Source organism: Triticum dicoccoides, chromosome 7A (assembly GCF_002162155.2).
Source record: "Triticum dicoccoides isolate Atlit2015 ecotype Zavitan chromosome 7A, WEW_v2.0, whole genome shotgun sequence".
NCBI lineage: Eukaryota > Viridiplantae > Streptophyta > Magnoliopsida > Poales > Poaceae > Triticum > Triticum dicoccoides.
This window is the reverse complement of record NC_041392.1, coordinates 673024182-673036322: the sequence shown is the minus strand read 5'-3', so window position 1 is coordinate 673036322 and position 12141 is coordinate 673024182. Positions and strand designations below refer to the sequence as shown.

Below are 12141 nucleotides of genomic sequence, written 5' to 3'. Positions count from 1 at the left end.
CTCCGAGTGGAAGGCTGGCTTACCACTCGGTAGGATTTTGATAACTTAGGCGAGCACAGGGCTGCAGCTAAGCCTCCGAGTGGAAGGCTGGCTTACCACTCGGTAGGATTTTGATAACTTAGGCGAGCACAGGACTGCAGCTAAGCCTCCGAGTGGAAGGCTGGCTTACCACTCGGTAGGATTTTGATAACTTAGGCGAGCACAGGGCTGCAGCTAAGCCTCCGAGTGGAAGGCTGGCTTACCACTCGGTAGGATTTTTATAACTTAGGCGAGTGCTTGGACTGCAGCTAAGCCCCCGAGTGAGAGTGTTGCTCTTCACTCGGTAGGATTTTGAAAACTTAGGCGAAACGGATTCGCAGCTAAGCCTCCGAGTGGGAGTCTGGCTCACCACTCGGTAGGATTTTTGTAACTTAGGCGAGCACAGGGCTGCAGCTAAGCCCCCGAGTGAGAGTCTGGCTCACCACTCGGTAGGATTTTTACAAACTTAGGCGAAACGGATTCGCAGCTAAGCCTCCGAGTGGGAGTCTGGCTCACCACTCGGTAGGATTTTTGTAACTTAGGCGAGCACAGGGCTGCAGCTAAGCCCCCGAGTGAGAGTCTGGCTCACCACTCGGTAGGATTTTTACAAACTTAGGTGAAACGGATTCGCAGCTAAGTCACCCACTGAGGGGAATTTTATTGGACAAAAATAAAAAGTGACAGATATTATGGAGGAACTATGACACTATTATTTTGAGGTCCATGAACTACAGAAGTACTTTATTGCAACTCATCTGAGTGATAAAACTTAAGTGTAAAACGGGCGGAGTAGTTCCGCGTTCCAAGCTCGGGGCTCGTCGATATTATGCTCGACGTTGTAAAGACGGTACGCCCCGTTGTGGAGAACCTTGGTGACGATGAAGGGGCCTTCCCAAGAAGGAGCAAGCTTGTGTGGTTTGTGCTGATCCACTCGGAGAACCAAATCCCCTTCCTGGAAGGCTCGACCTTTCACATTTCTGGCGTGGAAACGACGCAAATCTTGTTGGTAGATGGTCGACCGGATCAGAGCCATCTCCCTTTCTTCCTCTAAAAGGTCGACTGCGTCCTGCCGCGCTTGTTCAGCCTCTGCTTCGTTGTAGATTTCAACTCGAGGAGCATTGTGGAGAAGATCACTCGGCAAGACTGCTTCAGCTCCGTAGACCAAGAAGAATGGAGTTCTCCCGGTCGACCGAATAGGTGTGGTCCGCAGTCCCCAAAGTACCGAGGGAAGTTCGTCGACCCAAGCTCCAGCTGCGTGTTTGAGATCACGCATCAGTCGAGGCTTCAATCCCTTAAGAATCAGTCCATTAGCTCGCTCTGCTTGTCCATTCGACTGCGGATGGGCGACTGAAGCGTAGTCGACCCGTGTGCCCTGGGAGTTGCAGAAAGTTCTGAATTCCTCTGAGTCAAAGTTCGACCCATTATCCGTAATGATGCTGTGTGGGACTCCATATCTGAATATTAGTTCCCTGAGGAAGCTAACAGCAGTATCGGTGTCAAGGCTCTTGATTGGTTTAGCCTCGATCCACTTGGTGAACTTGTCGACTGCCACCAGTACATGCGTGAAGCCACTTCGTCCTGTTCTCAAAGGACCGACCATGTCCAATCCCCATACTGCGAAAGGCCAGACGAGTGGGATGGTCTTCAGAGCCGACGCAGGCTTGTGTGACATATTCGAGTAGAATTGACATCCCTCGCACTTATCCACTATCTCTTTTGCCATCTCATTCGCCTTTGGCCAGTAAAATCCGGCTCGGTATGCTTTGGCCACGATGGTCCGAGAGGACGCATGATGACCACAGGTCCCCGAGTGAATATCATTGAGGATGAGTCGACCTTCTTCTGGTGTTATGCACTTCTGACCAACTCCAGTCACGCTTTCTCTGTATAATTGTCCTTTGATTACGGTAAAGGCCTTAGATCCACGGACGATCTGTCGAGCCTCTTCCTCATCGTCCGGAAGCTCTTTTCTCAGGATATACGCGACATATGGAACTGTCCAGTCGGGAATGACCACTAAGACCTCCATAATCAAGTCGACCACCGCTGGGACTTCGACCTCAGTCGGATCTGTGGCACTCTTGGGCTGCAGAGTTTCTTCAGTGAAAGGATCTTCTTTGACTGACGGAGTGTGTATATGCTCCAAGAACACACCACTCGGAATGGCTTCTCTCTTGGAACCTATCTTTGCTAGATCATCAGCTGCTTGATTTTTCAGTCGGGGTATATGGTGGAGTTCCAACCCCTCGAACTTCTTTTCCAGCTTCCTCACTGCACTGCAGTATCCAGTCATGGCTGGGCTTCTCACGTCCCACTCTTTCATCACCTGATTGACCACTAAATCCGAGTCGCCATAGACCATCAGGCGACGGACGCCGAGTGAAATGGCCATGCGCAACCCATATAAGAGGGCCTCATATTCTGCCTCATTGTTGGAGGAATCAAAGTGAATCTGGAGCACATATCTGAGCTTATCTCCTCTGGGGGAAACCAGGACAACCCCAGCACCGGAACCATTCAACATCTTAGAGCCATCAAAGAACATGGTCCAATGCTCCGAGTGAACTTCAGTCGGCTGCTGTTGTTCAATCCACTCGGCGAGGAAGTCTCCTATTGCCTGGGACTTAATGGCTTTCTTTGCCTCAAACTTGATATCAAGGGGAAGAAGTTCAATCGCCCATTTGGCCACTCGACCAGTTGCATCCCTGTTGTGCAAAATCTCTGATAGTGGAGCGTCGCTGACGACTGTGATGGAATGATCAGAGAAATAATGAGCAACCTTCTTTGTGGTCATGTATATTCCATATACAAGCTTCTGATAATGAGGATATCTCTGCTTGGATGGAGTCAAGACTTCAGACAAATAATACACTGGGCGCTGAACTTTGAGAGTTTTTCCTTCTTCTTCCCGCTCTACCGTTAGCACAGTACTGACGACTTGTCCTGTGGCTGCGATATAGAGCAACAGAGGCTCTTTGCTGATTGGAGCAGCAAGCACCGGCTGGGTGGAGAGCAGAGCTTTTAGCTCGGCAAACGCTGCGTCAGCTTCTGGAGTCCACTCGAACTTGTCTGTCTTCTTCATCAGTCGGTAAAGAGGTAATGCCTTTTCACCGAGTCGTGAGATGAATCGACTTAATGCGGCCAAGCATCCAGTAAGCTTCTGGACATCGTGCACTCGCACAGGGCGTTTCATTCGGAGAATAGTGCCAATCTTTTCTGGGTTAGCGTCGATTCCCCGTTCGGAAACGAGAAAACCGAGTAACTTGCCACCAGGAACTCCAAATGTGCACTTTGATGGATTGAGCTTGATATCATACCTTCTGAGGTTGGCAAATGTTTCGGCGAGGTCAGCGAGCAGGTCGGAACCTTTTCGTGACTTGACAACAATATCATCCATATAAGCTTCCACATTCCGACTGATTTGAGTGAATAGACACTTCTGAATCATTCGCATGAATGTGGCTCCGGCATTCTTGAGGCCGAATGGCATGGTGATATAGCAGAAGCACCCGAATGGAGTGATGAAAGCTGTTTTTACCTCGTCGGGTCCGTACAGACGGATCTGGTGGTACCCGGAGTAGGCATCTAAAAAAGATAGCCTCTCACATCCCGCGGTCGAGTCAACAATTTGATCTATGCGAGGGAGAGGAAAATGATCTTTCGGGCAGGCCCGGTTGATGTGCTTGAAATCAATGCACATTCGTAGCGACTTGTCCTTCTTAGGAACCATGACGACATTAGCGAGCCACTCGGAGTGGTATATCTCTCGGATAAATCCTGCCGCCAACAGTCGAGCCACTTCTTCACCAATGGCTTTTCTCTTCTGGACGGCGGACCGCCGAAGATGTTCTTTGACTGGTTTGGCAGATGAGTCGACTCTTAGGCGATGCTCAGCCAGTCCCCTGGGAACACCTGGCATGTCAGCGGGCTTCCATGCAAAAATGTCCCAGTTCTCACGGAGGAACTGGATGAGCGCTTCTTCCTATTTTGGGTCGAGTGTCGTGGAGATGCGAGTCGGAGCTGCTTCGGGGTCGGTCGGGTGAATGTGAACAGGCTTCGTCTCACCGGACGACTGGAATGCAGACTCTGTGGCGGGCTTCTTGGATCACAGCAAGTCACTCGGATCTGCGTTTTGCTTGTATTCTTCGAACTCGACCGCTGTCACCTGGGAATCGGCGATCTTGGAGCCCTTCTGAAAGCACTCTTCTGCCTTTTTCCGATCACCGGTGACAGTGATCACTCCTTTGGGGCCGGGCATCTTCAATTTGAGGTACACGTAACATGGTCGAGCCATGAACCGTGCGTAAGCTGGTCTCCCCAAAATGGCATGATATGCACTCTGAAAATCCACGACCTCAAACGTCAACTTTTCTTTGCGGAAATGCTTCGAATCACCGAACACCACGTCCAAAGCTATCTGGCCGAGTGACTCGGCCTTCTTCCCGGGTATAACTCCATGAAAGCTCATGTTGCTAGTGCTCAGTCGGGACATCGGAATGCCCATACCTTTCAATGTGTCTGCATACAATAAGTTCAGCCCACTTCCACCATCCATCAGCACCTTTGTCAGTCGAGTGCCTTCGACAACTGGATCGACCACCAAAGCTTGCCTCCCAGGGGTGGCAATATGAGTCGGGTGATCAGATTGGTCGAATGTGATGGGTGTTTGAGACCACTTCAGATAATTTGCTTTTGCGGGGGCAACCATGTTCACCTCTCGGTTAATCACTTTCAGTCGACTTCTGCTTTCCACATCTGCAAAGATCATCAGAGTGGAGTTGATATGCGGATATCCTCCCTCACTGTCCTCCTTGTCTTCGGCCTTGTCCGACTCCTTCTCCTTGTCCTTAGACTGTTTTCCCTGAAACTGCTGGATTAGGAGTCGACATTGGCGAGTGGTGTGCTTCGGGTAGATGATATTCCCCTCTTCGTCTTTCTTCGTGTGAATGTGACATGGCATATCCATCACGTCGTTCCCTTCTTTATCCTTTACCTTCTTGGGGTTCCAGGATCCTTTTGGTTTCCCTTTAAACTTTCCTTGAGTCACGGCCAAAGCCTCTCCAGGAGCTGCCAGTTCAGCCTTCCGCTTCTGTTTCCGACTGGTGTTTCCTTTTTCCGACTGACTCGGCTTGTGCTTGCCGCTTCGGAGTCGGTCTTCTTCTTCGCCGTTGGCGTACTTGGTAGCAATCTCCATCATCCGACTCAAGGTCATGTCACCGGTTCGACCAAACTTCAAACTCAGTTCTCTGTTCTTGACGCCGTCTTTGAAGGCGCAGACTGCCTGATGATCGGACACATTCTCCATAGTGTGGTGCAAAGTGATCCACCTCTGAATATACTCTCTGAGAGTCTCATTAGCCTTCTGCACGCAAACTTGCAACTCCGTCAATCCAGCTGGTCGCTTGCAAGTCCCTTCAAACGTTCTGATGAACACTCGGGACAAATCTTCCCAAGTGTAAATGCTGCTAGGAGGTAATTGAGTCAACCATGCCCTGGCAGAACCTTCCAGCATGAGGGGCAAATGCTTCATGGCCACCTCGTCATTCCCGCCACCAATCTGGACTGCCACTCGGTAGTCTTCAAGCCAAGTTTCAGGCTTAGACTCACCAGTGAACTTGCTGACTCCTGTTGCCAACCTGAAATTGGGAGGGATAACTGCGGCTCTGATGGCTCTGCTGAAACATTCAGGGCCAGAAACATGCACTCGACCACTTGTGGGTGCATCTCTGTCGAGTCCACCTCGATGGGCTCTGTTCCGGTCGACCAACCCTTGCACGATAATGGATCGCGCGTCGAAGCCTGGTTCTCTGGGGTCGACTGGAACCCTACGCCCTGTACTGTACTGACGCCTATCATCTGGATACCGAGGAGCGTAAGACCCACCCCTCGGAGGGGAATAGGGCACTCGACGCCTATTATCTCGGTCGAGTCTGTCACCATATTGATCTCGCCGATTCTCCCGCCCTTCACGCCGCGGAGGCGATCTGGGGCTATGAGCCGACTGAACCGTATTCACAGTGATGGATCGACTGTGAATTCTGTTGCGCGACTGAGACACGGCTGAATTCTGATCTCCTGCTGCCCGGAGCAGATCCCTGATCTGCAGCAAACCTCTGCTAGCTTCCGACTGCGAAGGCTGGATGGACTCTGCTATACGGGTCGCAGCTGCTAAATTCTGAATTGGGGTTCGATATACCTGAGTCGGCAGTAAGAGTTGACGTCGACTGTTGTCGGGAACTCGTTGCCGCGCGCGCTCGTCGAGAGCTCGCTGAAGGTTCTCCAGTCGAGTGCGCTCGGCCAAATTGGCCAGACGCGCCTCCTCCAAGGCGCGAGCCTCGGGGGTTTCTCCTGCGATGGGAATACGCAGGGGATCCTCGTTCCTGCGGCGAAGTTCCTCTCTTTGCAGAGAGTCGAGTGGCTCGGGCTGGTACTCTTCGTAGCCTCGTGTAGGGTCGCCGCCGTCACCTGCTCCACCACCACGGGCGAAGCCAGGGGGACTGTGGGGCCCGTCGACCATCAAGATTTCGGCCGCTGGATCACTGCTACCGCACTCGGATGCAGTCTCTACGGAGCCAGTCGACTGATCGAACAAGCCGTAGAGAGATTCGTTGGGCTCGATTGCCGCAACTTGGGTGGTGGCCGATTGGCGAGCCACCGCGTGCCTCACCCATCGCTGAAGCCTCGACCGGCCCGAGCGCTTGCGCTGGCGGGAGACCGGGAGGGTGGACAATAGAGGAGCTGACCGATACTGGGTCGACGGTTGCCGCAGCAGAACGCCGCGGACACATGCACGAAAATGCGTTGCACCGCGGACGGGGAGCGCATCTACGTCGAGTGGAGCCTCCTGGAGCCATGCGGAGTCGTCGGCGATGAAGGTGAGAGTGCCGAGACGGATCTCTTGACCCTCGACCAAAACTCCAGCAGACACCATGATGAAAGTACTCGGAAGAATCGCAACTTCTCCACAAAATCGCTAAAACACCGGCCCCACGGTGGGCGCCAACTGTCGTGGTTCTAAGCCTGACAGTAGAGTGGGGGGTAGGTATGGAGAGGCAAGGTCCTAGCTATGGAGAAGTTGTAAGCACAAAGGATGTACGAGTTCAGGCCCTTCTCGGAGGAAGTAACAGCCCTACGTCTTGGAGCCCGGAGGCGGTCGAGTGGATTATGAGTATATGAATTACAAGGTGCCGAACCCTTCTGCCTGTGGAGGGGGGTGGCTTATATAGAGTGCGACAGGACCCCGGCCGGCCCACGTAGGAGAGGGTTTAAGGTGAGTTAAGTCTGGGGCGTTACTGATAACGCCCCACATAAAGTGCCTTTACTATCATAAAGTCTACTTGATTACAGGCCGTTGCAGTGCAGAGTGCCTCTTGACCTTCTAGTGGTCGAGTGAGTCTTCGTGGTCGAGTCCTTCAAGTCAGTCGAGTGTGTCCCTCGTTAGTCGACTGGAAGGCGACTTCTTCTAGGGGTGTCCTTGGGTAAGGTACTTAGATCAGGTCCATGACCCTACCCTAGGTACGTAACCCCATCACCCCGCCATATTGATTTGGTGGTAACCGGAGTATGCGTTGAGGAAACACAATAACTCGTGTCCTGCGGCAGCATCAATAATTTGATCGGTGCGGGGCAGGGGGAAGGGATCCTTTGGGAAAGCCTTGTTGAGGTCCTTGAAATCAACACATAAGCGCCAGGATTCGTCCTTCTTTGGTACCATCATCAGATTTGCTAGCCAGTCCGGGTGTTTTATTTCTCTAATGAATCTGGCCTCTAATAACTTGGCTAGTTCCTCTCCCATAGCTTGTCTCTTAGGTTAAGAGAAACGCCGAAGAGCCTGCTTGACCGGCTTGAATCCTTTTAGGATATTGAGGCTGTGCTCGGCCAGCCTGCGTGGGATTCCTGGCATGTCTGAGGGGTGCCAGGCGAATATGTCCCAATTCTCGCACAGGAACTCTCGTAAGGCAGCGTCCACGGTGGGGTTTAACTGTGCCCGATGGAGGCTGTTTTTGTAGGGTTCGTTGGGTGGACTTGGAATTTGACTATTTCATCCGCTGGTTTAAAAGAGGTGGACTTGGATCTCTTGTCAAGTATCACGTCGTCCCTGTCCACTATGGAGCATAGCGCAGTTAATTCCTCGGCCGAAAGTGCTTAGGATAGTGCCTCGAGGGCCAATGCGGTTGTTTTGTTTTCGGCGCAGAGTGTTGTGTCCGGATCACTAGCTAGAGTGATGATTCCGTTGGGCCCGGGCATTTTGAGCTTCATATACCCATAACGGAGTATGACTTGAAAGATCGTGAACGGCTCCCGTCCTAAAAGGACGTGGTATCCACTACTAAACGGGGCCACTTGGAATGTAATTTCTTCGGACCTATAGTTCTCCGGCGTGCGGAATACCACATCTAGTGTGATTTTCCTAGCACAGCGTGCTTCCCGACTAGGGATCATTCCTCTAAAAGTTGTGCTGCTTTGCTCGATGCGGTTCGAGTCTATTTCCATTTTTTGAAGAGTTTCCTCATAGATGAGGTTTAATCCACTTCCGCCGTCCATGAGTACTTTGGTGAGTCGAAAGCCGTCCATAATTGGACTGAGGACCAGTGCAGTTGGTGCTCGGGCTGTTCGGAATTTAGATTCGTCACTGGCATTGAAGGTAATAGCCGTGTCACTCCATGGATTCATTACTGCCACAGGGCAGATTTCAGCAAGGCTGCGGAGTGTTCACTTGCGCCTATTATTTGATGCAAAGGTTTCTAAGACTGTTAATACCGTATTGTTATCCACGGGATGGTGATCTATGACATTTGGGATGAGAAGATCCTCACCACTTTTGGCCACCTGCTGGACTATCCAACATGCTCTAAGGCTGTGTGTTGGTATGGTATCCGCTGTACTATGAATCTTGCAGGGTCCGTTGAGCCATCCCTCCAATACGGTTCCACGCCCTGTAGAGGGTTTTTGCTTCTTTGTAATTAACTCGGGTGTCTTATGATAGTGCACCATTTTACTTCGGACTGGGTGTATATTCGGAGCCAGATTAACCCAAAATTTCGTTTCGGTTTTCCAGGCACTTTCCATCGCACAGTACTTTCGTACTATGGACGCCAAGTCGGTGAAGCGTGATATGTCACGGCGACTTATGGTGTTACGGATTCCCTTGTCCGTGCAGTTATTGCAGAAAAGTGAGATTGTGTCTTCCTCGCGGCAGTCCTTAACCTTATTCATCACAAGGAGGAACCTGGCCCAATAATGATGTACTGTTTCATGGGGCTCTTGCCTGATGTGGGAAAGATCGTTTATGTCTGGGTGGGTGGTGGTTTTGAGTCCGAACCCCTACCCGATCTGAGACCCAGGGGCCGAGGAGTTTCCGATCTTGGAAGTTCGGATTCTGGGATGTTGCCCGATGAGTATGGCCCACTGTCTGACTCTAGGTTCAGGGCTTGGGTGATGTCCTGCCGTAAACGGGTATCCGGCTCGGAGAGCTCAGGAATCCGGACATAGTTAGTCCTCAAGGTAGAGGAAGAATCGCCGCATTGTTCCTCCACCACCGCGACATGATGGGTGACCGATGGAGAGTTAATCTTCCTTTGATCAGGTTTAAGCCCAATCCGGTTATAGTCTGTAGCGACTCCCAAGGCGGCGATACGATCCAAGAGCTCGTTTAGGGAAGAGAGCTCCATTGGATCCATCTGCTCGGCGAATTTCGAGCCAACGTGGAGGCTGTTTTCGATGACCTGAAAAGTCAGCGTCGGTGCAGCATCCGAACAGGCGGTCATAATAAAACTGCCTAGCCGGAGAGTTTGGCCGACAGCCAGGGCTCCCCCGGCGGTAATGTTGTTTTTAACAACGAGATGAGGCATCCTTCCTTACAGCGACGGCACAGAGGAACTCTCAATGAAAGCACCAATGTCGGTGTCAAAACCGGCGGATTTCGGGTAGGGGGTCCCGAACTGTGCGTCTAAGGCGGATGGTAACAGGAGGCAGGGGACACGATGTTTTACCCAGGTTCGGGCCCTCTTGATGGAGGTAAAACCCTACGTCCTGCTTGATTTATTCTTAATAATATGAGTTGTACAAGAGCTGATCTATCACGAGATCGGAGAGGCTAAACCCTAGAAGCTAGCCTATGGTATGATTGTCTGTTGTCCTACGGACTAAAACCCTCCGGTTTATATAGACACTGGAGGGAGTTAGGGTTACAAAAGTTCGGTTACAAAGGAGGAGATATGCATATCCGTATTGCCTAGCTTGCCTTCCACGCCAAGTAGAGTCTCATCCGAACACGGGACAAAGTCTTCAATCTTGTATCTTCATAGTCCAACAGTCCGGCCAAAGAATATAATCCGGATGTCCGGATACCCCCTAATACAGGACTCCCTCAAGTAGCAAAATCATCCATTTCACTCACATGAGGCGAACCTTGCGGCTTACATGATGTGTTTGTCATGACCTCAAAATCCCTACCAAAAGAAGAGGAAGAAGAAGCTCCATTAATTGCAGTTACCAGAGCTTGATCTAGAGCTACCTACAAGAACACCAAAAAGAAGATGAAGAAAAAGAAATTACTACAGCCCTACTTCCCACGAGACAGCAGGTCCTAAAATTGTTGAGCTGCAGTAGAAAATATGGCGGAATCCCTATTCTACCCTCCACCAACCAGGTGTGGCCTCTTATGTACAGCATCCACGCAGGGGTAGATTGGTCAGCACGCAGCAGCTGGCAATTGGCTTTGCTGGTTCACCGATTTGCCTTCGCCAGGGGCAAATTTCCAATCACGCCCTCCACTCCATGGCAGCCGAACAAGGAGGGTGAAACGGGGAAGTGCTAGGCTAATAGTAGAGCGCGGCATCGTCGTCGTCGGTGACCTGGCAGCCGGGGTCGGAGAGGCCGAGGAGGAGGCGGCGGAAGTTGGCCACGGCGCAGGGGATGCGGAGCGCTCCTGGGTGACCGTAGCCGTACTCCTGCGCGGAGCGCCAGAGCAGGGCCTTGAACGCCGGCTGGCCCAGGAGCTCGGCGCGCACGGCGAAGCGCTCCACGGGGCCGCCCTCCTCGCCGACGCACACCGGCACGTGCCCCTGCGGCACCCGCGCGCCTCTGCTGAGCCTTCGCGCGCCGAAGAATGAGGACGAGGGAGAGGAGACTGCGGAGGAGCCCTTGGCCGCAGCGTCGGGCCGGAGCGGCTGGTACGCGGCGGCTGCGCAGGCGTCGGCGGCGGCCACGCGGGAGAGCCGGCTCAGCAAGCGCTTCATGTTGTTGCTGCTTCGGTCGACGGCGGAGACCTCGAGACTCTTGGAAGCGGAGGCGGGTTCTTGGCGAGGGATGAGACTAGAGGTGAGTGAGAGGAAACAAGGCGTTCGTACTGAGGCGGCCATGGTGGCTCCTCCTTATATAACGGGAGAGCTGGAGGTTGTGCGGCGTTGCACAGGTCCTCTTGCCATTATTTTTCTCCGTTGGCATTTACAAATTCATCGCTTGGAATGGAATGTATCACCTCTGTTCCGATTACAAGACATTTTGTATATTTTAATATAGACTACATACAGAATAAAATTAGAGACTAAACACAGTAAATCACATCTATATACATCTGATTCAGAATTCTTTTAGAATATCTTATAGTTCGAAACCGAGTGAGTAGAATTTATTTAGCAAGCCTGCTTCGGCTACAAGACGTTGCTTCCTTCATTTCAAGATTTGGACCCATTTCATAAAAAATCTAGAGAACTTCGCAACAACGAAACTGTAATTGGTTATGAATAACATCTTGTTCCAGCTTAAGATTATGACAAATGGTTGGGGGTCGTTCGCTCCTTCATTTCTCAAACAGGTGCACTCCCTCCGATCCATATTACTTGCCGCAGTTTTAGTATAACTTTACCCATATTGTTGCCGCAACTTTAGTACAAATTTTGTGCTAAAGTTGTACTAAACTGTCGTCAGATAATATGGATCAGAGGGAATAGTATATTTTCATAGTTTTGGAGGATACTTGGCACCCCACAACTAAGCTTGCAATTTAGTAACAACAAAATTGTGCCACTAAATAAACTAGGCTGTTAATTTTGTAGAAGTACAGTTTACACATAAAAAAAATCTTTGCCTCATGTACTTAACATGCACTTTCTTCGTCCG

At 51.3% G+C, this 12141-nt stretch overlaps 1 protein-coding gene across 1 annotated transcript; it reads right to left on the bottom strand.

Annotated features, from left to right (window-relative positions):
* Nucleotides 1–10302: 10302 nt before the first annotated feature.
* Nucleotides 10303–11353, bottom strand: LOC119330592 (auxin-responsive protein SAUR71-like). Its single transcript, XM_037603705.1, has one exon. It carries the CDS (start codon nt 11256–11258, stop codon nt 10839–10841), a length of 420 nt encoding a protein of 139 aa, XP_037459602.1. The 5' UTR covers nt 11259–11353; the 3' UTR covers nt 10303–10838.
* Between the last annotated feature and the right edge of the window lie 788 nt (nt 11354–12141).

Excerpts from the sequence above, each read along its gene's own strand:
- LOC119330592 (XM_037603705.1), bottom strand. The coding sequence starts at position 11,258 with ATGAAGCGCTTGCTGAGCCGGCTCTCCCGCGTGGCCGCCGCCGACGCC.